At 43.3% G+C, this 25,794-nt stretch overlaps 1 protein-coding gene across 3 annotated transcripts in view; it reads right to left on the bottom strand.

Moving 5' to 3' along the window:
• Nucleotides 1-25,794, bottom strand: part of ARHGEF4 (Rho guanine nucleotide exchange factor 4) — a 122,547-nt gene that overhangs the window by 85,115 nt on the left and 11,638 nt on the right. The window contains exon 1 of one of the 3 annotated variants that reach the window (XM_053986243.1): nt 19,048-19,309. The exons of the other annotated variants lie outside the window; for them this stretch is intronic. Coding sequence (XP_053842218.1) covers nt 19,048-19,234 — 187 coding nt within the window. The 5' untranslated portion in view covers nt 19,235-19,309. Of the gene's footprint in view, nt 1-19,047; nt 19,310-25,794 lie in introns of those variants that run through there. 3 annotated transcript variants of the gene reach the window in all.

Here is a 25,794-nt window from a genome sequence, read left to right as displayed (position 1 = left end):
TGAATTCCCAGTGCATCAATCTTCTGTTATCACTAATAAACCTCCAATTATTCAACCCATAAGTGGATGCTTCATTTTCGACATGAGATACAGTTTTTGTCTGACATCAGAAAATAGCATCCATATAAATGAAGCATGGGCCCCCTCAGGAACTTACAGCTTTGTGTGCTACCTCCTGTATTTATTGCCTGGTCAAGTGTGAAATGGATACCCACCACTCCCTGAATTCCTTTCTGCATGAGCACTGCCAGAAGTGAAATGTCTCTGCCTGCAAGACTGTAGGAGGGATAGAGGCAGCTCTGCCAGCCTGGAAGTGAGCATGTCCACTCAACCTGGGGCACAGAGGGAGAGACACCTCCACTGACGGAGAGACATTCCCATCCTAGTAACAGAACCCTTGCTGGGTCACACACACCTCCTGCCTGTCTTGGTTTGTCCTCACCTGACCCAGTCTCACAAGCAATAGCTGTCACACAGCAGAGGTAAGATTATTTTAAGTCGTAAATTGGCATTAACTGCAAAAATACTGATTGTCTATCAAATCTATGTATTACAAAATTCTTTACTGGAAGCAGGCCAAGCTGTGCTGCAGGTATAGCCTAGCTAACACTGCAGTTTCCTTCCTAGTGGAAAATTGCTATACTGGAAATTTTCTTCTGCATGTTTGCTTCTTCTTTATACATTCCAATTAGGAGCTCTCTCTATCCCTGACCAATTAGCTCATGCCTATTTGCATTAAAATAACACTGAGAAGCTGCCCACTGGAAACCACTGGTATTTCCTGTTGATGCCACAGAAAGTCTTCATTTCTGTACACTGAAATGCAGCTAATTTATGTTCCTGATAGCTCACACTAATTACTTGTTCACAGTGCAAGTCACCATTTTTAAATGCTTTTCCTTGAAAGCCAGGAGATCCATACACCAAACAGCTGAACTGGGTCTGCTTTCTGTGGTTGTAAGTCTAAATAAAGGCAAAATTGGATTTCAAGTGGAATATCAAAGATAGCATAAATAGTTTTATGGAAAGTAACAGTGCATAAAGAAGAGAGTGCAGATAAGAGACACTCCCAGCTTATGTTGTGTGTATCACAACTGCTACTTATCAACAACTGTATTCAGCAGCTGAAGGAGGAAAACTGATTTAATGAGTCATAAGAAGAGCTAATTACACAACCCCCTTCCAGAGCATGAGGCTCTCGGAATGCAACTGAGACATCTAATGTGAAAATCACTATTTTAGATAGTTTTAAGAGTTGAGCAGAGCAAAGGTCTAGTGAGTCAGAGCTAACTTTGAAGGCAAATTAGCTTTTAATTTTCAATGTCACTTTATATTATGCAACTGGTTTGGAAACTTTCCTTGAGATAACATCTTCTCACCTGCACACTGTTCTTTACTGCAGGAGGTGATTTCAGTTCATGACAATACAAGCAGAATAAGATCCACTGGAATACCTACATTTTAATTCCAGGGTCACTTCTAAGGTTTCCCTTTGGAAAAGCAGAAGCTAACTGAAGTCAGCTAGGAGCAGGTTATCCTGAAAGCTGTAAAACACAAGGATTGGATCTGCTTTGAGCACACAACACTTTTGTGCTGACAACAGGTCTGATTTCCATCCAGCAAACCTCAGTTCTACCTTATTGACAGTTCAGCTAAACCTGAATCTGCAGCAGCTACAAAGATACAGAGGGTACAACCTCATGCTCTTTATGGAGCAGAAGCCAGTGGCAGAATGCTGAAAGGTGACCCAAGCCCAAGTCCTGCAGCCAAGCCATAGGTTTATTATAGGATGACCTATACAGAGTTTAAGATGTCTCCAACAGAGGTGGAGGTTTCTGGAGACCAGGGAGACTACATCTCTACGTCAAAAGCTTTCAGGAGTCCAGTAAAATTTGAGGATTTCTTCCCACATATCTTAAAAAATCAAACCAAAATGACAGGTTGAATTAGGAGCACATGAAATGGTGCTTAGAAATAGGAAAGCAATAACGGAGAAAGTTTGGGAGGGGAACAGCGCTGATTGAAGCTGGTGATGTATGGGTGGCAGGATGAAGAAATCATTGTGTTCAAGAAGCTGGGTTCACCCCTGCAAATCCACTCACTGGAGAGTGGCTGTGCAAGCAGAAAAGGTGGGAGTACAGGTGAAGGAGTAGAATTTGGATAGTGCAGGGGAGAACACGACACTGACAAAGATCCAGGACATGTTACTCTTACACATGCAGAGCATCCACCTGAAAACACCAACACCTTCAGCATTTGCTACCATTTAACACACATTTAACTTCTCAATCAGAAATACCAACCAGACACCAAATCCCATTCTCTCAGTCATGTCACAAGCTGTGGGCACTGCAGAATATGTCAATTTATTACTCAGAAGCCAGGGGACAGGGAGGTCACACCAAAACAAGACAGTAAAACATCTGCCTGTTTTAACCAGAACTAATTGCTTATGTGAATCTGAATACAAAGCTCCTCATGAACAGGCTGCCCAACCCTGAAATTCTGGCTGATGGAAATGTTTCTGCACAACTCAGGATGTCCACCATAGCTGCAGCCATCCAACACCTGCCAGCTGCATACACCTGGTACCAGGGGAGCACACTGTGTGGAACTGGGGAGCTGCAATGTGGAACTGAGCTGGTTTTGCCTGGACAAAGTAGTTTGTGTGTCAAACACCTCATGCTGCTAAATAACAGAGTTGGACTTCCTGTATTAGGCAAGTTGGCGTCCTACAATAGGGATGATGACATTTTTGCATTTGGCATTTTCTGCTTCTGCACCACATCAAATTTTCCACTATGGTGTCAGGAGAGATTTCTCTCTACTTCCACTGGAAGAAGCCAGATAAGGACAGCAGTTCTATACCTTTGTTACCTTTATAAAAAGATTAGCTTGCCGACTTGCCTTCATTTTTTTACCAAAGGTAATGTACAGCTCAACAGACTATATATCAAAGTTTCCAGTGATTCCTTCACCTTTTCTCCTGTGCTGTCACTTGACATTTGCCTCAGAGGTGGTCCCAATCAAAAAAGAACTCTTTTGTTTTCTCTATATTGCCATTCTGAGATACAAAAATAAGAAGTTCACCAGAGAGATGATCTGAAAGCAACCAACTCTTCTTTCCTCATTGAAGTTCCTTGATCTGGAAAGGTTACCTCAGGTTAGGGTTATCTGCAAAAGTCCCTTTGCTCCAAGAAAATGTCTGTTAAAATGGCTTTTAAAGGAAAATATTTCTTCTTAAGGTCTTCCTTAAGAAAAACTACCTGGGAACTTGTTCTAATTATACTCCATATTTTGTTTATTCCATTATTCAACCATAACCACATCCTGCAGACAAAAGCCATCCAAGGCTTTCACCCACTGTGCCCAGAGCAGCAATACAGATATGCTATCACTCTTCAAGAGAACTCCCTTCCTGGGAAAGAGAAGAAATTAGGATGCACTTTATCTAACAAGTGGTATCTAATCATAAATCATGTCATCTAATAACAATTAGATCATGGCATCTAATAATAAATCTTGACCATCTTTCTTTTCGCTTGCCACAATTAAATGCCAAGTTTAGGGAATATTTTTCATTATTTGGCTTTATCAGAGATAAACAGTAAGTTACCAATTGCTGCTGCTGATGCTTCTGCTTTGAACACAAGCAATGGTACAGGTTCTGTAATTCTAATTTGCCAGTATTTACAGGGTAACCAGTTTGTGCTAGAGCCAAAGAACCATGAAGGGAGCAGCAGCTTTCCCAGGCAGAAGAGCTGGCACAGATATAAGGAGATAAAGTACTAAGATGATGTTCTTAACATTGCAAATTTCTACAGAAAACGAAAATCCTTCCCATCTGGTTCACTTCTTATATATACAAAATAAAAGCACCAGGAAACATCTGTTTGTATCAAACCTTAAATAAAGAAAACCAACCATTTTTGTTTTGCTTACCTGTATTTTTAAAATTCAAATATGCAATGGACAATTAGAAAGCTTGGAGTTTGGGAAGCACTAATTACAAATACATTTATGACCCTTACATGCATTGCTCATATACGACAGTATTTGGGAAATTTATAAACGAATAAACATTCCTGAAATCTCAAAAGATTAAATCCATCAAAGCTCCTAAAAGTAGTGGATTCTGGGCAAGTCCTGCTGTGCCTTCCAGCAGGGGGACCTGGAGTGCATGGCTCAGTTGTGGTGCAGGGACAGGAGCTCCCTTTACTTGCACTCTGTCTAATCTGTCCAGGCCATTGTGAGAAGTGCAGCTTTTTGTCAGTGCAACCAGAGAAGACCTTCCTCCTCTGCTGTGGTATCCTTCCCCCTCAGGGAAATCCCCAGGCCTTGCCTTGGAAGAATTTACCATAGAGTTTTCCCCACCTGGGTGGACAGAAAGGACTTCCCTATGGAATCTTTCCCAATGCCATGAACCACTCCTGTTCCCTTCCCCAGATGTCCCAACTTCCCCTGGTTTCTCCTTTCCCTGTTCCTTCATTGGTTGTCATATCTCTGGTGGCCAGCCCTGTCTTCCCTGTAGGGCAGTGCCCTTTGCCCTGCCCTTTGTGCCGAACCCATGCCCTGCCCTCCTTAACCTGGTGCCCAGCACATGGTCTCACCTTTTGTTCCTGGTTTCCCTTCAGCCTGCTGAAATAAACCTCGCTGGAACTGACCATATAAAGCCCTTCTGCCTCTCTTGGCTGAGCCCACCGTGGTGAGTGTGGTGTGTGTGGACTTGACTGCCTTGCCTGAATGCTCACCCAAGTGGCCTTTCCACAGGAGAGGCTTTTTGGGAAATAAGAAAGAGGTAGCAGCAGCCACCATCTAACCCCATGCTGCTACAGTGCAGGGACAGGAACTCCCTGTAGTTGCACTCCATCTCATCTGTCCAGGCCATTGTGAGAAGTGCAGCTTTTTGTCAATGCAACCAAAGACCTTCCTTCTCTGCAGTCAGACTGGGGGGATTTTTGGGTCATGGTGGATACACAGATTGCATTAGAAACACCACTGCTTTTACTAAGCATGTACCAGCCTCTATGTGCACGTTTAACAGAGAAATAAAACCCACTAAATGTCTGATGAAAGGCACTGAAATAATCTCCCACCACGTTCAAGATGCACAGGAGGGGGAGGAACTCCTCCCACAGATCCAGGCACTAGAGGAAAGAACCCTGCAGAGCTCAGTTCCGAGATGCAAGATGTGGCTTCCCTCGCTGCTCTGAAGTTCCTTATCTTCTAACTCTTCTTGGCATGAAGCTGAGAAGTTCCCTGAAGCAACACGCTGTGAAAACGCTCTGATCTGAGGCAAACAGATCCAACATTCTTTCTTCTATTCTTTCCCCTTCTCACAGCAGAGGACCTATCTTGGAGAAAATGTAGGGTGGCCTGGCAGCAGCAGAAAAGACACTAGGAATGAAATCTGCCAATATTACTCACTTCTTCTCTCTAAGTTCATCTTCATTAACTCTTCAAATCCTTCTCTTTTCCTTGTGATAAGTGGGAAATATCTGGCTTCAGTCCCTGACATTTCCAGCTACAATGTTCAAATGGGTGTCTTCTTTCTTACCATTTTCAAAATAGCAGGTACACACAAGATCTCCCACAAACTAGAAATACAGGGTAAAAAGGACTGGGCAGAAATGTTACTGCTCTGCACTGGTGCTAATCAGTAGCACACAGCTATATAGGAGGCAGCTATTGGAGCTGGGGATCCTATCTTTTGTGATGTTCAGTAATGCTCTGTGTCCAACCATTGGGTATTGCCCTACACAATATTTCAATATTAGCTCAGAACAACTCATTCAACAGCTCTGTGCCTTCCAACTGCAGTGAAGAAGCTGAAGAACAAATATTATGTATGCCTGATTGCTGAGAAGAGACCTCTTTCTTTCTCACCCATCGTCATGATCCTTCAGCGCAGAACAAAGCTGCTCTGCTGTGGATGTGTCAATACAACCATTTCCATGACAACAGCCTAGGATGTGCCAAATATAGACATTTGACTTCAACAAACAGAGAAGGAAGAGACACTTGGCTAGAGAGTGTTCTGCTGCACTGCATTTAAACCCAATTCCTTCCTGATGGCTGTGGGTAAACACTCAGTGAAGTATTAACAGGGACCCTTTGGGATAGCTGTGCTCTCTCAATCTCATTTCTGCCCCCCGTGCTCTCTCCTGCTGCAGAAGGCAGGGAATCAGCTGCCTGGCTTCACCCTAAGTTCTCCAACACAGAGCCAAACAGCTGAACTGTTCTTCAGCATTATCTGCTGATGAAGAAATGTTTAAATTTTGTTTCCCGCCCTCATTTTTAAAGAGCTGAGGTTCATATTCTCATTTTATTTCACCAGCCCTGCTTTAAAGATAGAAGACTGCCATAAACAAAGAAAGACAACTTATTGAGTCACTTCAGAAAGTTTTCACTGGCATTTTTTTTCTCCTAGCCAAGTGAGGTTCTTACAGCAGGGAGGAGTCCTGTAGAGAACTGCAAGCAGCTTCTCTCACTGCAGAAACCCCATCAGGGTGCAGAACGTGACCTGAGGTCCCTGCGTCAGCTGCTGCCTTACCACAGAATCATCACAGAATGGGTTGGGATGGAAAGGACCTCAAAGCTCCCCTAGCTTCAACCTCCTGCCATAGGCAGGGATTCCACCAGTTAGGTCAGGCTGCCCAGGACCCCATCCAGCCTGCCTGGGACATGGTCCATGTTATAAGACAAAACCTTACTCTTCTTGCTGCACTGTAGCATCATTCCAGCACAGTGATGATATAGAACCACACAGTTCTTATGTGAACTGCCCAGGATTTTAACATCAATCCATTTAAAACAGTGAATTAGTGAAAGACACACTAAAACACATCCAGCACAGGGCTCTGAGATCCTGAATTAGAGCTATGTAGGGAGCAGGAAATTCCAACCTGCAGCAGAGTTCAAACTTTTTCTGTGGCCCTTGTAAGGTACTTGAAGCAATGTTTTGGTCTATGGCCCAGCTCTGTTTGCCTTTTGATTATCTTACAGACAGCACTTAGCAACCCACACAACCCCCTTGTATTTAGGTTTTATAGGAGAAGAGAACAGAGCAGGAATGTAGGTACTGTGCCTGCCTGCCACAGAGAGCACACAGAGTGAGTGACTGCCAAAACCCCTTTCCTCACACAGCATTCCTGTCTACTTCCAGAGTCTGTGTCAAGGAGATCCCAAAGTCTTACTACCTCAGGTGCTTTGTCAAGAAGAAAGTAGTTGAGATCAGTGTTTCCAGGAGAAAGCCCTGTTTTAATGGCAGTGCTTTAAACTGACCAAGAAAATTGTTAGATCAAAACCCTTTGAGCACAACAGGCTGAGCAACAAGAAAAGATATTCACAACCAAGGGATGTTGTGTTTAAATGAGGTTATCCAGGGAATTTACTCACAAGGGCTCATTCTAACAAGCACAATGGCCTCTCACAGATTTCTGGGATTAATAATTAGAGTATTGCAGCACAAAACTGTTGGGCTGTTGTGCCCAATATGGCAGGTCCCTGCTATGCTACGACTTGTTACTTTTGGAGTGCTATAAATAGTGGGACTGCATGAGTCTGTATACAGTCTGTATACAGTGCAGAAACCACATACAAGGCTTGATAGAAGAGCACACAGCCTCAGTGCTTTCTAAGGATCTTTCAGACAAGGCTCCACCTTTGCATAAACTATTTGTACAACCAGATCACTCCCACACGTGGGCCAAAATCTGGCCTGACATATGCCTGAGGCCATGGTCCAGCTGGTATCTGACTTTACTCTCAGAAAAACAAAAGCAGCACTGATCAGATGCTCACACCCCACGTCCCACTGGCAAGCTTTGGAAGTGCAGAAACATGCAGCAAGAGGCCATAAAACCCCACCACAAACATACAAAATATCCCACACCATGAAATTCATACCCTAAAAGAATTAAACGCTGTTTCAGAGATTTAAACACCAAACACTGTCTGTACAGACACGTGTCACTAATGAACCATCAGCTACAATATCTACTGCAATCAAGCAACTCTGACCTGTCTTGGCTTCTCAAAGCTTCCTCTCCAGCTATGTGCTCAGCTGATTAATAGGAAGCACCTTGTGAATCCTGCAATGATCCAACTGTCAGCAAACCCTCAGGATTAAGGCAGGAAAAATTTGCTTCTGCTTTGTGTTTTCAGAAAATTTTATTTCCCTACCTGCCTTGCCAAAGAAAGCACTTGACAGATAAAGCTTCAGATGTGATACCAGTTGATCATTAGGGTGGTTAGGAGTCCAGAAAACACACCACATTAAACTCAGCCAGGACTCCAGTGCAAATGAGACTGCAAGGAACACATGGATGTTCCTTCAGTGGGTCCAGCTAAAGGTCAGGTGTGTTTAAGGCACTGGAGCAGCTGACATACAGAGAGAGGCTGAGAGAGCTTGGGCTCTTCAGCCTGGGGAAGAGAAGGCTCAGGGAGACCTGAACAATGTGTATCTGGTGGCCAATAAAAGGACAAGAAGAAATAGATATAAACCAAAGTACAGTAAATTCTATTCCAATATAAACTTTTTTTACACTCAGGGTAGCCACAGCCTGAAAGAGCTTACAGAGTCTCTATTCCTGGAGATATTCAAACTTGACTGCTCATGCAGGTGACCCTGGTTAGAGCATTGGAGTAGGATTAGACAGTCTCCAGAGGTGCCTAAAGCATTCTGAGATTCAGGCTGTTTAGAAGCCCCCAAGCAAAACTAGGAACTTCTACAGAAGGTAAAATTTTCAGGAGTAGCCCATGACAGAGGATGCTTCAGCTCTCCAGAGTTTGAACTCTGGAAATTCAAACATTAAGATTAAAGAAAATCAGTGCCAATCATGCAATTCAGCTTCCTTGCAAAGTAGAGTCATGCAGGGGGAAACTTCCATCCTCCCTGCTGCCTGATCAGAGAAGGTAAAGGATCAATGCTCCAGCCAGCACAGCAAACCACACAAGCCAAGGTACCATTAAAAACATTTGTCACAAGTTTGGGAAGAAACAGAAGGAAGTTACTCCTGCTCTAATCTGCTTCCAGTCTGCACCTAGCCAAGACTCATCTTCCTCTGAGCACTGAGGAATTGCTGAACTGCCCCTTCTTTGCTTAGTATGATAAAGGAATTGGGTCACAGTCAGCTGTAAAGTTAAAGCACTGGTGCCACTGCAAGTCAGTGAACACCTCGAGAGAAGTGTAAAGCAGAAGAATGGGTGCCTGGTCCTCTGACAAGTGGGCAGAATGGTTCTCCTCTTCCTTATATTCCCCCAAAAAATCATAAATCATCCTATGTTTTTTTTTATTAGAACTGGAAAAGTCTTTGCAATCAAGGTGCCTTTTTCAAAAATGAAAACTGAAAGAAAGAAAGAAAGGTAGCACCTGAGAGGAAGACAATACCAGCTTGCATGTGCCCACCTTTATTCAGAAAAAAAGCCATGTATTTGGCCAAGCAGCCTTTCAGGACTTGGACGCAGCAGTGCTCACACTCATCTACATTTGTGATTTCAGAGTCAAGAATGATTCAGATGAATCAAGACTAATGACCTGGCCATAATTAATTCAGTATATTTTTAAATTGTTCTGTTCAAGTGTCAAGTCACAGGCTTGAAACACCGTGACATTTCTTTGTCTTACCCTTGGAAGTACTTTTTTTTCCTTCTGAAAGCTAAGTTCTCCAGATCAGAGGAGTTATCTGGATTAGACAATCACAAGTGGCTGCCTAAAAGATGCATAAGCTGTCCTACATACTATTGCTGTGGAGATTTCCTCCAGTGGCTCAAAGATGATGGTCAAGTGGCATTTGGGGGCCAAGCAGAAATCCCAGCTATGCAGTGTGTGCTCTCAAGTGAGCCAGAAAAAGCAGCATGAACACAGGTGAGCATTATGCCACCAGCTGTGACTATAGATTCACAGAAGAAAACTTGACCAGCTCCCAGAATTCAGCCTGTACAGAGAACTGACAGTAAGACAGCATGAAATAGGACTGCCAGGCCCTAGATTTATGACAGCATAGACTGTGGTGAAGCTCAGAACTGGGACCAAAAATAGCCCAAATTAAATTATTTTGTGCTCTCCAAAGAGAAATGACATATCCAATCAACAAGGTTCAGTACAGACGGGTTCTGCATTTTTTAATTTATTCAGGCTTTTAAGACTGATAAGAATGCTACATTTCAAATTGATCCAAATCCACTGTTTTGGGTGTATTATTAATGCTGTGTTTTCATAATAAACTCTCTTAAAAGGTTTATTGTCAAAGCTTTTTTCAGGCATGCAGAGTAGGTTTTTGCCCTGAGCAGGATGTACTATCAGTGACCTCGAGCTGACACGCAGCTCTGCTCAGGGAGAGGGCCCTAAGAGAGTCAGCAGGAGCTGAGCCTACCCAATGCTTCAGACAAAAGCTCCAGCATCCAGACTGATATTCTCTTATCCAGATCACTCTGGATTGTCAGAAACTGCGACAGTTTCAACACAGGCACACAATAGGATCTGCACAGGAACCACATGAGCAGCTTGCCTGCTGTAGGGCAGGGAACAGCCCAGTGCCTCACTCTGGGATCGTTCACCTGCCTGCAGCCCCCTGCTGTCACGCCCCAGCTGGGACCCAGCTCACCTCTGAACACTGCAGGAGTGTATTTTTCGGACAAACTCTGACCTGGCCACTTGAGCACAAAAGGCTGCTGGCTCGTGTGATTCTCCAGACCTGCACTGTGTCCCAGACCAGAAACAGTGTCACAGAGTGTGGTCACTTTCTTTGATGCCTTAAGGAGCTGGAGCAGAGGCTAGATGGAGTTTAGAGGAATAAACTGGAGATTTATTGAAGAGGTTTCAAAGGCCACACCCTGGCAGGACTGGAGCCACAGTCTTGGCTCTGCCTGGATGGCTCCAACGTGGGAGCAAAAGAGGGTTTGGTTATGAGATCCCACATTATTATGGGTTTTAGTCCATTTGCATACAGGATTTAACTGCCCAATTAATAGCTTCAAATGATGAAGTTTCGTCCTCCTTGCTTGCTTACCTGCCCTCCTCTTTTCATGTTGTTTATGCTGTGGGCCTGAAGTTTGAAGAGATTGTCCTTGACTCTCCAGCTATAAATAGGATTGTTTCGTCTTCACCACCCTGTGTAAAGATCCTAGTAACACTTAATATAAAGCTAAAAGCTGCACACCAAAACATAACAGAAAAACTTAAAACCCAAGGTATCACCCTGAGAGCCAGCAGGGGAAGTCACAGCACAGGAGCAGCTCCAGCAGCCCTTGGGTTCAGCAGGTGAGACTGATTCTCACTGCCTGCTGCACCTTCCTGCTACAGCTGAGCCTTTAGTTCCCAAATAGTTCAGGTGGGGTTTGTTTAGATTCAGTAATTATGTAGACAGATTTTCCTCCTTTGAATTCATATGTTCCTTGACACTTGTAAAGATCCCTGCAATAGGGACTAAAATAACATTATAGGGAGAAGAATAACGTTAATGACAGCTCCAAGAACAGGGAGCTGTAGTCAGTAGGTGCACAGGCCCTGCTTGTGGTGTTCCTTTGCCTCTTAAAACACTCCATGAGCTGCAGTTTCCAAATGCCAAGTCTGTCTCTTTGCACATACACCCCAGTAGTGATCGTGGCTCATAAAGAGCTTGAGCGCTTTTCACACCTTGCCTGGAAAGGTTCCATTGGCCAAGGGAAAGCAGAGTAGCTTAATCTACCCATTCCAACAGATCATTTTGTGTTAACACTGAATCTCCTAGCTTACTGCCTTTTTCCTGCATTTTTAGGGACACTTCAATAAAAAAAAAAAAAAAAAAAAAAAAAAAAAAAAAAAAAAAAAAAAAAAAGTGCTTAATTCAAGCGCTATTTCCATTACCCAAAAGGGAAACTCTTGCAATTTCACTCCCACATAGAAATAAATCTCTGTCAACTGTTTTGAAAACATCATTAGTCTTATCTTCCTTTATTCTCAACAGAAAGCATTCCAATGCCATTAAAATGATTATTTTTAAAGAAAATAATTTTTTTAAAATAGATGTTCTTCATTTACCTCATGTTCCTGACACAAAACCTTCTTTTTCAAGTCATTTTATAAATACTTACATATAATTTACCTTCCAAAACAAGAGGATAGTACCATATACCTTAACAGTACACTTGAAATGGATTTCAAATTATTACTTAGGCATTTATCAAATCCTTTAAGAAGGGTACTGAAAGAAACCTTATCCATTTGTAGACAAAAAATTGTAGAGCTCACACTAGAAATGCTTGTTTTTGAGAAACCTCACTGAAGAATGTTCTAAACTTAACTAATTAATAACCTTGTGTGTATATGCATATATTTATATCTGTGCATGTACGTATACATATATATACACACACTTTCACTTAAACATGAGAGAAAATATAATTCAACAAAGCATACTCAAGGAGGATATTCAAGACAATTGTGCATTCATCTGCCTTTAGCACTTGGTTTCCCTCCTATTCTATGACCACTTACCAGCCTTCACCCTGCTGGAGGCACAGAATGCAGGAATCAGCTGCACATGAGGTGATGCATTAGAGCATCCATAAGCACTCCCTGGGATACAGCACAACTTGGAAATGACTCAATTACTCCAGCAAAGCAATTACTCTGTACTCCATGGCAAAAAGAAAAAAAAAAAAAAGTTTATTTCAGCTCTTCTGAACCAACATCATAGTCCAGGGAATCTCTTGCTCCTTGACTAGCAGGGATTGAGAATAACAGCAGCAAAGCTCTCTACCTGTTTAGGCAAATACACCCCGAGGGATATTTGTAGTAAGAGCTGCCAACACTTGGATGTTCACACAATGTAATCCAAGACAGTTAACCAGGGGCAAACCATGTTCCTATCAGCTTACACCCAGGCTACTGTCTCGCTTTCATGTGCAGACACACCACTTGTAGGAGCAGCTTTTTCAGAATGGCACAGCTACTGAAGGCACTCAGTATCCAAGAAGACAGCTCATCTTGAGACTTTGGGCTGCTCAGACCAATGTCCTGTGAAGTCCAGCACACTCAGCTCGTCCCTGGCATTTTTAAGCAAATCACTGAACTAGTTAGTTGGTTTAGCAAACATCAGGCCACAAAAGGATTGTGAGATGAGACAGGATTCTAATTAAATTAGAAGCCTCCGCAGATAATTACTGACACTAAGAAGAGGGCTATATTTCTCTAATCCTTCGAAGACACTTCTCATGATCCAAAAGAATTGGAGAACAAGACCTTAGTAGGGAATAAGCTTAGTTACAGACAAGCTTAGTAATTTAAAGGCTACATCCCAATGGCAAAGGACAGGCAGGATTGTTTCCTACATTGTTTAACCTAACTAACTGCAGCCATGACAAAGCTGCATCTTATGTAGGCAGCAAGTACACATTCTCTGTGTGACCAGTGGGCAGACACTATTTGCCAGCACATGCTCTAATCTAATTTTGCTGCTTTTTTTACCTACATGAACTAGATCCAGATGATGCAAATGAAAAGGTATGGTCAAGTTTCTGCCAGCCTTTGGGTGTTTGCCTAAAGGTAGAGAAGAAAGGAAGGGTCAGGTAAGCTTCGTGGCACCACCTCATTCCCCTTTCCTTTACTCTCTTGGACCATGCTAGGTTCCTGCTGCAAGAGCTGTGAGGCTGGCAGTATTGAAATCAGGGGGCTTAAAGCTGTTTCACATCCTTGCAGAAAAATAACAGCAACTGAAGCTGGGATATATCCCAGAGAAGTGCTGGTCTGAAAGACTACTCTAAAGGTAACTGAATCTTTGAGAAAATACAGCCTTAGAAGTTGTCATATTCCTCAGCAAAGGGAATAGTGATCAGAGTCTAAATATTCTTCATGGGAGTTGTTTTGAAGACAGAGAAGGCAAAGAATTAAGATGGTATACTTCTGACACCTGGGGAAGTATCACAGGCAGTGTTCTAAAGATTTATCTTTCCCTGCTGCAAACACAGGCATCAGCAAAGATGGGAATGTTTATTTCTGATACTCACAGGTGCTAATCTGTGCCTCACAGGGACATGAGAATAAGCATTTACTCCTTTTGAAATAACACAAATTTTCAAGGGAAAATCAACTAGAACCATCCCCAATACATTAACATGTAATCAGAACTCCAAAGTAGCTGAACTTACAAAATCTAGTTCTGCTGCAAGCAGAGGTACAGAAACACGATTAGACTTCCTACCTATATTAACACTAATTTTATTCCCTTTAATGGAAAAGCATGATGCTAGAGGATACTTTTCACTGAAAAAATACATGTCTGTAAGTGCACTGTATTAGGTGGCCAAGTTTACATACATTTAGCATTGACTGAGATTCCCTTTACTGGAATGAACTCAAACACTAATATAGATGCCCTCACTATTTGAATGTGATGCCAAGTCACAGTTCAGCAGCACTCAACATTTGGAAGATGCATTTTCAACTAAGAAATATTTACTTAAGCTTTTTACTTAGTGAGGGCAGCTCACTAGCTCAACCAAGAGATGTTCATCTTGTCATTCTTCCTCAAAAGTTCAGGATTGCCCTTAGGTTTAACCTTACCATACCAGTCACCATTACAGATTAATCTACACAGAGAGAAAAATCCAAGTTAATTTAGCATGGATTATTGTTTGTTTGTTCTTAAATACATTGGTCATTTGTTCAGAAGATGAGTGGAAGTTATTCTGGCAGGTGACACAGGATATATGAGGGAACACATGGGACATGTTAGAGTGCAAGCAATGAATCCAGCTGAAATATCCTAGCTCAGGATTTGCCAAGGTAAGGGTGCAACACAACCTTGAGATGCTGCACTGGATGCTCTGAGGCACTCAATGTTTTCTTCCCTACTCTCCTTTGGATGCATTCTGAAGCAATTTGAACCTTAAATCAATCTCCCCTTGTGTGACCTCTAACTCTTGCTGACTGAGTGACCCTAGAGAAAGAAGGATCAGTGGAATTATGCACTGCAGTCCATGAACACAGCTGCAGACATCAGTACCAAAAAGACAGGGCTAGGGGAAGAAAAGGAAAAAGAAAAGGCTCAAAAGAAAATCTCTTGCCAAACAAGAAAGACACAAAGCATTCGCCACAGCTCTATTACTGGCTCTCTCATCAGCCACAACAATGAAATTAATGACTTGGGAAAAAACCTTTCTAAAAAACACACAATTTTCTTTATAAGCTCTGAATGAAGAAAAAAAAAACCTCCACACCCATGTTTCATGTTTTCTTGTTTGTTTAAAGGCCATATTCCCAAGGGCAGTAGATGAGCATATCTGCATATTAGGAGCCACAAATCTGTGCAGAGGTGCATTGAAGTGGAGCCTGTACAATTAAATTGCTACGTATACACAAGTACACAGAGCATCCCAGGGAAACTATGGCAACCACTAGTCCTCCGGGTTGTGATTCCCCCTTTGTCCCTACCTTTCTTTGCTCTTCCAGTCCTTCCCAACTCGGACAAGAAAAAGAATAAACAGAAGTGTTACTGAGGTTGGGATTGGACCTGCAACAAAGGAGCTGGAAAGGCAAAGAGAGCTGCTCATAGGCTTTAATCGGGAAACATCCTAAAGGAAAAACTTGTGGAGTTGTACAGCAGTGATGAATGGGATACAGGCAGCCCTAAGGTACAAAGTCCTGCCTAGGAAACCAGGGTTAGAGCACCCAGAGTGCCACTGAATCACTTGCTGGAGCACTGTCACAACTGACTTTTAATCTGGATGCCTTATGGGGTTTTGGCCAGCTGAGATACTTACAGCCTGATTTTCAGAATTGCTGAGACACCCCAGCTCCCGGTCCTTTTCTCACAGGAGACCTGCACCAGCTAAACACTTGGACACTGCTCATAAGTATTTAAAAATAGCAAGGGTACTGTCCAAATATCAAACTATACCTTTTTATCTATCCTAAATCATGCTTTGAAAGTCTTTTGGGCCCTCTGTGAGGGTTACTGATGCTTGCAAAGTCCTCTGGCATCCTTAAATGGAGAGCCTGGTAGAAAAGTAAAGCATTACTTATTTTCATGCTTATATTTAGCTTCAAGGAGAAGGGTCTTCTCATGTAAGGTAGTGTTTACTGACATTCAGACCAGAAATGCCACTGATACTAAAAACATAGATTTTTTTCACTTCCTACAAGCCTGAACCATGGGGTTTTTTTGCATAGTTGTATTTCAAGTAGCATTTGCACAAAAGTTGATGCTGTAACAACAGGTGTTTTCTCTTTCAACTGTCACATTTAGCTTCCCCTCTTGATCAATATATTACAACAAGGTCAGCCCCAAACCAAAAGGAATTGCATACTTCATTACTGACTGCAGAGGAAGATAATGAACCAAAGACAGTTTTTGCTCCTGTGAACCTCAGAAAACTCTTTTCTACACAGGGGATGTCAATTTGTATTTTTGAAATCACACACTGTCAAACGTATGCATACATAAACACACATACATCTCTGTGTTTTCACTTCCTTGGAATCTAAATTATCTAAAAGAAGAACTCCAATGGATGCTTTCTATACCTCCCACCTTCTTTTCACCTCCACATTTCAGTCATTTAAATCTGGCTTATTTCTAATCTTCCCTGAAGTCTTAGACAGCAACAGACTCAGTATAAAGATCGCTACAGAAAAGGTGATGCACACACGGGGGAAAAAAGCAAAACCCTCCCTGCCAAGTCCACCTATGCAGCCTTAAGGAAATACAGAATCCCTTTCAAACAGGGAAAGGGACTGGCTCATCCCTCAGACCTTTTTTAATGCAACTTCATAGTGTTTCCATACAATCTGTACTCTTTTTTTTCACCCCCAACTCCTAGATGTATCACACAGAAAGATGCTGGAGGCTCCCTGCTCCTCTGAGGAGAGGACATTGCCACACATTTTAGTTACTGCTTCTCTCATGCATTGCCAGCTGCTACTGCTCCTGCTGGGTTTTTTTCTTCGGTTTGCTGTCTGGGATGTTTTGGTTGGTTTAAACAGTGTATTAAATTTTACCATTCAAAAATGTTATTTAGCACAAACTTTAAAGAAATCCTGCCTTGCCCCTCAGACAGGCAACTGACATTGGTGGAGAGGAGTAGTTCCGCCACAACTTCCTAAGTTTAAGCCAAAGAAGAATTCTAACAGAGAGGAATCAAAACAAAATAAATTCCTCCTAGTGATCCATTTCTCTCAAAGTTTAATCCTAATTCTGACCTCAATTGTGTTAGTAGCTAGAGACAAACTGCTCAGAAATCTTTTGCACACGAGAAGAGACCTACCACAGAGGCAGCAAGGAGTCTGAAATGAGGTGATCTGCTTTTATTATTGTATTTATATATCAATACTGTAATTATGAAACTTAATTTGGTTTTTCCCTGTTCTCAGTCTGTTTCCATACCATTTTCTGTTCCATTTCTTCACATCTCTGTATTTCCTGCTAAATGCATGTAGCATCCACAAAATGACACCATGCCTCACAGCCTTGGGAGCAAGACTATTGTGGAAATGAAAGAGCATTTAGAAAAACAGACTTAATTTCAGAGCCTGCCTTTGCTGTCAACCTCACTTCTTTTGTATCACTGTACACCATTTGTTTCAAGTGACCTGATTAAGCCCAAGAATGCTTCCAGGGAGGGCAGCTGACAGCAAACCCTGTGACACCGAGGGGATGGAGCCACTGCTGCAACCCCACACAACTCTGAGCAGGAGTTTGCAGAATGACCCTGTGCCAGGCCTACTTCATGCCAATGTCAGAGCATGCTGGGGTTAACTTGCATTCCCAGTTACAAGAGAAAACAGCCAGCAAATGCTACTGAGAATGCAAAAGCACATCATCTTGTACTTGAAGCCCAGGTCTTTCCCCAAAACAGAGCACCAATGGCTTGATCTCACCCTCAGCTTCTCTTCCTGTCCCTGGACTCTCAGGATGTCCTGTAGGAGGTTAGTGCTTCTGGCCACCTAGGAGGTGTGGTGTGCAGGGTGGAAAGTCAGGGAGACTGGCCACCCTGCTGTAGCCCTTCCCTGTATGGTTGTGCAGTTACTCACACTTCAGCAGAGACTCCAGAGCTGCAATGGAGATTTTATTAAACAGCTCCGAATCTACAGTAGCAGATGGAATGATAAAACCTTTCAATAATTAAAAGTACACATGACTAAAGCAGCTTACACAGAACTGCACCCTGAATTCTTCCAAAGCCTTGATTCTAGCTGGTAGCACTGGGTATTCTCACTAAGGAAATGGCAGTCACTGGTGGCCTTGAAGGCACTTGTCTGAATTTATCTAGGAGAGGAACTAATTTACTGCAGCTCTATTAAAAATCTCTCTAAACAGCAACAGCTGAACAGCTCAGCAGCCATTGGCCATTAACATCATTGCCAGGATCCTTTGCTAGGATCAGTTGGGAATGAGAAAGCTTCTTTACTATGCAGTTCAAACATTCAAACCCTAACCAGGCACATCAGTAACTAAAAACCAGAATGCCAAATCCAGACAGGTCCAGGCTACATGAACACGCCTCCAAAGTCTCTGGTTCAGAAAGACATTAAGTAATGGATGGGAAAGCAAAAACTGAACTTGAGCAGCTGGCTCAGGGAACTGCCTTTCCCTCCTTCAGTGCACAGCAGTGCAACCCTACCTGCCTCTCATCTGCTGCACAGCACTCGCCTGGGCATTTTCTAGAGGCAGTGATACTCTCTCCAGTGGAATTTACACAGAGAAATATCAACTCTAACATTCAGCTCTATGTGATTAAGCTGAAATGAGAAATGTTCCAATAGACAAGAACAGCTTTAATCAGGTAGAAGCCTACACAGTTTCCAAAGCCATTAAAAACCTATTTCTTCCCTCCTGACTTAAGAAGTCTATTAAGGGTCTGTGTTGTTTTGGTTTAGGTTTTAAGTCTGCAGAGGGTATAGCTAGCAAACACTGAATGCTTTGGTTATCTCTCCAGACTAAGATACTGCATTTTTACATACTTTTTTCAGAAGGTTTGGTTTGGTCTCTCAAGGTCAGTGCAATATCATAGAGCAGATTAAAAAAAAAAAAAAAAAAACGGAAAAGGAAGAAAAGAGCCCCTTACCTGTGGCAGAGTGCAGACTCTCCAAGCTCCAGTACCTGGACAGGACTCCTCTCATGCCACCACCACCACACACCACCCCGCTACTGTCTGAATCCGAGCCCGGTGAGAGCCCGGAGCTGCCGCTGCTGCTGCAGTTCTCGGCACTGTGTGCCCCGCTGGACTCACTGGGGCACTGCTGGGTCCTCATGCGGGCGGGTGACAAGGGGAGCCGGGGGCTCTGCGGGGCTGCGGGAGGAATCGGGCAGCGCTCTGCGGAGCTCTCGCAGGGCAGCGGGACCTGGCAGCGCCGGCTGAACCCTGGGCTGGATCCCGAGCCTCCTCTCCGCTCGCCTCGATGCATCCTGACATCATAGGGGTCCGCTAAGGAGGCTCCCTCTGTGGCAGCTCCGCTGCTCTCAGCCGCAGCTTCCAGCAGCTGATTTTTATTAAAGCCGATTTCAAGGCATTAAGGAAGCGAGGGGTGAGACAGAGATCTCAACTCCTAATTTAGCAGAACTGTCAGATTAAAAATAAATAAGTGGAAATAGTAGAATTTCATGCATTTTAAAAATGCCCGAGTGAGAGAGACCTTGTGTCATCTGCTTCCCCTGAGAACTCAGAAAGGATTTAACATATAAACTAATCATGCTTAGAACTGGCTGTGGCTGCTGCTATTAAAAAACTATTTTTGTAAGTACTTGGAAAAAGAATTCAAAATGAAATTAAAGCCAGAAAAACACAGATTGAGATTTGGGGAGAGCGCAGTTGGGAGTTTTGAAAAATCATTTAGCATCCAATCCCAGACTGCAGACCTGGTATGATCCCTATTTCCATGTGTAACCTTTGTAAGAGACCTCAGTCCCAACTGAAACAGCATCACTGACTCATTTACTAGAAAGTTTTATATTCTCATTACTTAACAGGAGAGTCCCTGTATCCCTATAAGAAGGATCCTGAAAAAATATCAGTTTCCTGGGAATGCAGAAATACCTGTGCCGTTTAACAACAGCTTTGAAGCATCACAGATTTTGTAATAAAGGACATTCCTAGGTTGCCACTCCGCCCAAAGACCTTGCAGATGGCAGATTTGTCAAACTATCAAAATAGTTTATGAATAGCCACATGGTTCGTACCCTGTGCAGCAGAAAAGAGTGTAAGACCGGAACTAGCAGTGTGGGATTACCCAGGCCAGGTGAAAGTTTGGCCAGGTGAGACTGCAAGTAGGCGTTGGACCAAAGCAAAGGAGGAGATCAGCTCCCCCAGCACATCTGGGAGAGGGACAGCCACCCACATGTGGGCCACAAAGGAAAACCCCACACTGCTCCTGTCACAGAGAGAGTGAACATGGCTGCAGACACCCAAATCCAAACCCAGGAGCCCAGTTTCACACATGAACTGAAAACGCTTATTTTACAATTTGTATGTAAGGTGGATCTTTGCAAAGTAAATAAGGCCATCACAGCTTGTTCCAATAGAGACCCCTTTGAGTTTGCCTCACTATCCATGCTGTAGCAGAGTTATTTCAGCTCAGTAGAACTTCTGGTCTACTGAGTATTTCCTAAAAGGAAAAAAATGTCACACTCCATCACTAGAGAATATCACAAAGCACCCAATAATGCTGAACCAACTTAAATATTTCAGCTATTCTTTAAAAGAAAGGTCTCTGTAGCAGTAAAAAAAAACAACCAAAAAAAACCCAAAACAACCATTTCTAGTAATGTGCAACAAAATAATTCCTTCAATTATCTTCTGAGTGAAACAAAATATCTAATACTTCCTTACAGAGAAATGGAAATATGTTCTCAATTTGACTGCAGTAGAACCACTCTTCTGCACTGATTTGGTTCTTCCAGAACTGCCTGCATTCAAGTACAACTGGAGAGAAACTCCTCTTGATCACAATAATCAGGGGAAGGTAAATTCAACATTGACAACAAAGGCGAATGCAGCTATTCTGTGGATTTGGAGATCAGGGCATTGAGAAGAAGAAAGTCAGTGCAGCTCTTCAGACAGCAAAGGTGCTAAAGAGAGGCTACAATTCAGTCCTAATTATATGTGTGTCTGCAAGCAAAAATTTTGTCAGAATTCAAGACTGCAACCCATCATAGAGGGGTTCCACTGACTACAGATTTTGTTGTTGTTGTAAAATCTACATGGAGATTTTCTTCTGTGACATTAGAGAGAAAAGTTATCTAAGTTTGACATAGCAATAACTGACTCCAGTTAAAGATTAAGAATCTCACTGCACAACCTGGTAAAGATGGCCAAGCTAGTCTTGGACAACCTGATCTTAAATATCTGCTGGATGTTTTTAGCCTCTGCTGGGTTCTCCTGTAATCTTGTAGCTTCGAACAGTGATTACCAGATTCATTCAGGATTTCCTAGGACTTTCTTCTTCTCTCTTTGCCCCACAGAAGGTTTTTACTGGTATGCTAAATCTTTCAACTCAGTAGCTAATACATAAAATCCCACTAAACTTGCTAAAACAAATTTTCATGAACTCAGCCACTACCAGGCCATGCTTTTAAGACTGGATGAAACCCTTTGAGTGAGCACATTATCAAGGACCTCACAGAGGGCAAATGTTCGTGGCTGTGGTTAAACAGGACCAAGATGGACATAGTGGGTCTAATCTTTCTGTCATTAAGAGAAAAAGTGAAAAGTATACAGCAGGCAACGTGATTATTTTTAAGCCACTTAAATTCAGTTATACTCTTCTAGTTAATGGGGATGGAACAGACATTTCATGGTGCAGCTACCATGACACACTTCTGAGAACTTGCATACCACTTTCTTCAAGAGCTAAAATGACAAAAATGGAATAAATAACTCAGCTTGCTATTTTGCTGAACTACAGGACTGCTAAATATTTATAAGACATAATGAAGTCTTGTTATTGAGCTAATATTTTCCCTCTTGAACAGATTTCTCCAGTGGCCGTCAAACATCTTCACATTAACTGTTGCCAAGTGTGAGTTTAACAGCACATCTATAGCTGGGAAAAGAAGATGAAAGTTGTCCACATGATCTTGAGTAAACAAACAGTCCCTTTGCCTCTGAGAAATACTTTCCACTACACCAGAGAGGCCGGAGGATAACTCAGTATTACTAAGTGGTCAGTGTTTTCCAGACTATCCACAAAAGATTCAGCCCTTGAGAACTTGGCTCGCCTATTCTTGTTGCAGAATTTCCAAGGCCACCAGTATGTTCCTCATCAGCACACATCAGTCACAGGGAATTCATGCCTCTTTGCTTGGCACAACCAACCACAGCTCTGTGGTCTAACTCCAGGGCATCTCTTGTAGACATCTGATAGCAGAAAATTCAAAGATCTGAGGCTGTTCTAATGTGACAAAAAACATGGAAACATGGAAAGTTGCCAAAAAGATTTGGTCTGCATTTAGATAATGATTTAAAATAATACAGGTATGAGATTTGTTCTAGCACAGCTACAAACCTATCTTGTAATACACAGGTTACAGACTCCTCCCTCTATGAGGATATGACAAACCCTGGAGGTTTATGGTCATGTGTGTGTCCCTGTCCCAGTCCAAAAGTTTCAGAGTCTCTGAGAGGCGGACTGAGGGGAACATCTGGGAAAGGGTAACAAGCTGGCACAAGAATAGAAAAGTCTCTGCCTGAGAGGCATGGATAGCAGTGAAAGCAGGGATATCAAGAAACTCCAGTTCTCAGACAATTACCTGTGCCTGTCAGTCACTGTGTTACCTTGTGATTGCCTTCTACTGGAAAGTCCCTGTGGAAAAGCTCAGAAATGGCAGCATATGCCCGAAGTGTTCCTTCTGCTCTAGTCCCATGGGCTGGTAGCTCTCACACCCATAACTGCCCCTCTCCTGGCTTCAGCCTTGTTGCAACTACATTCTCACAGCTGCAACCACTGTCCAAACAGCTTCCCAGCAACATCCCCAATTTCAGGCACTCTTCAGTTTATAAATAAACAAATATCAGACTCAGGAGAGATGGGGAAGGAGAAGATAGGTCTCATAGCCTAAAAGACAAACATGCTGGTCCACTGCTTTAACCCAAAGCCTTGTTATCCTGCTACTGCTCACTCCAGTGCATATTAGGCCCTTCCCTCACACCCCTTTCCTGCTGTGTCATAAGGTATTGCACCAGGTATTCAGAGGCTGCTAAAAAGCAGAAAAGCATTCCCATATCTACTTTAGGAAGTGTTTTGCTTCCTAAACTGGCAGTAAGGGACAGACTGAATAGTACAAATGAAGATATGGGAGTACCCAGACAACCAGAAAAAGAGGAGACTGAGGGGGGACCTCATTGCAGTCAGACTTTCTCACACAGGGAAGCAGAAGGACAGACAATGATCTCTTCTCTCTGACAGCTGGTGACAGGACCCAAGGAAATGGCCTGAAGTTGTGTCAGGGGAGGTTTAGGTCAGATATTAGGAAAAGTTTTTCTCACTCAGAGGGTGGTTGGGCACCAGGGCAGTGGTCCCAGTGCCAAGCCAGCCAGAGTCCAAGAAGCATTTGGACAAGGCCCTCAGGCACGTGGTGCGGCTCCTGGGGATGGCCAGGAGTTGGACTTGATGATCCTTTTGGGTCCCTTCCAAATCAGAATATTCTGTGAACTAAAGGGGAAAGACACTTGATATTCACCAACACTCCCTGCTGAAGCGTGTGTGCAGCCAAGAAAGCTGTTCCAAACTGTCCAGGTGCTCCTGATGTTTGGAAGAGGACGGCGAAGCTCACTGCCCTGAGGGTGCCTGTGTATGCTGGAGGGGTTTCACCCGCCCCGTCCCCGCCGGGGGCTCCGCGCTGTGCCCGGCACGGCACGGCACGGCACGGCGCATTGCACGGCGGTCAGAGCCACCTGCCGGTGCCGCTCGGCTCGGCAAGGGCTGCCCGGGCCGAGGCACCGGCGGGCAGTGCCGGTCCCCGCTGCGGGGACAGCTCGCAGCCTGCCCCGGTCCTGCCAGCAGGGCACAAAGGCAGCGAGAGGGGGGCTCCGACTGCGGAGAGGGGCGTGACGAGCACAGCTGATACAGCGTTAAAATGCAATTTCTCTGCACTCGTTCTGTTCCGCAAAATGCAAGCAGCCCGGCCAAGGATAGCCAGGCTGTCTCCAGCTCTTGTCCCCAGCTCCTGGGCAGGTGCAGGACAGGGTGTGAGAGCTGTGCATGGCACCTTTTGGGCTGGGACCATCCCAGCCATCATTTCATGCTTGCAGAACTAGAGAGACCTCCATCCTCCATCCCTCACAGTCTCTGCAGCATTCCCTACACAAGGTGACGAGGTGAAGACTTTGGGAGTGGGAAATTTATCCGTATTTTCAACATGGAAGTATCTAGTAGCATTGGATATACTTTTATATCCAGCATCTTTTATGACTAAAGCATAGACTGGAATCATTAATACAAGCAGCTGCAGCTTTAGAGTTAGAAATCTTAAAATTAGATTAAATTAATTGATAATTTATTTTATATTTATTTTACATGCCCTACAGCTCTGTCAAAAGCAACAGGTATCACAACAAAGCTGTGCAAGAATCAAAGAGGGCATTCTGCTGCACTACTGTTGCCTCAAGGACATAGCCAATATTAAAACTGATCCATCAGCTTCAGAATATGACTTCAGTAACTTGCATTTTTCTTCTCATCCACATCCTACCACAGGCAGGACACGTGCCCACGTTCATCTCCCCCAAAATGCTTCAAATGAAGCCCACATGCAGAAGCTAATAGAGATGGCTGTGGTAGAAGAACCTCTGCTTCCTCTCTCCATCAGTTTCCTTTCCCAGGAGCATGGATTTGGTGGTGGAAAAATGATTCTGCTCTATTTCATTTGTTGTGCTACATTTACTCAGAAATTCTCCAAGTCCAGGCTTAGGTTGTGGTATGAAATTCACTTGTACCTATCTCAGGAATATTGTGTGACTCACAGATGATTCAGGTTGCAGGCCCCATTTCTAGACAGCATATAAACACCTACAGCACTGCCAGCTGGTCAGTCTGCATACATTTACTTCCCCTATTCACCTTCAGAAATTCATACATATTTTTTAACTCCCATGTGTCCTAGTTCAGAGCTACCATGAAATTTGTCTCAGCTGTGACTCAGAATGTACTTCTATGACAGTAGTGCTCAGGGATTTTAGCTGATGTCAGAGATGCACGGACAACTTGACAATTAAGGGTTTCCACCTGGGATTTCCAAAGAGGAAAGCTACAGCTTTTTTAATTCAGCCAGGGAGCTGGTCCTAAGCATTGGGGCAGCACCAGATGCTTGGGATAACAAGTGATCAAAACCCTCAGTGCTGAGAGAGCAAAGGCAAGGCTCTCAACACCACAACAATAAACAGCTTTCTTATTTCCAGATCAAGCCTCATGACTCTGTGCATGAGCTTCACAAAGCATCAGAAAACAAACCAGTTTTGCTTGACAAAATACTATGACCATTCAGCTATGATGTATTTAGTTCAATGTTATTGTCACTTAATTAGGTAACTCCAGCAGGGTTTAATCGATGGTACAGAGACCTTCTGAGGCAGAAATGGCAGTTTGGCACCCAACTGTGGCTGGCTTTTCCTAGCTAGGTTCCTAACCGCCAACAGCTCCTCTGCATTCTGTTTTCCTTATTGCAGCCCAAAGTTCTCTGATAGAGATATCTGCACTGTTGGGCAGGCACTGTCAGATGGAGAATTTAAAAACCTGGCAAAGATACATCTCACAGTTTAATAATCTGTGCAACTTACATTTTAATTCTGAGAAAGTGTCAGTCATCGGAAATGAAGCAG

Source organism: Vidua macroura, chromosome 10 (assembly GCF_024509145.1).
Source record: "Vidua macroura isolate BioBank_ID:100142 chromosome 10, ASM2450914v1, whole genome shotgun sequence".
Taxonomy (NCBI): domain Eukaryota; kingdom Metazoa; phylum Chordata; class Aves; order Passeriformes; family Viduidae; genus Vidua; species Vidua macroura.
Note: the sequence above shows the minus strand (reverse complement) of the source record. Positions and strands in the feature narration are given on the sequence as shown.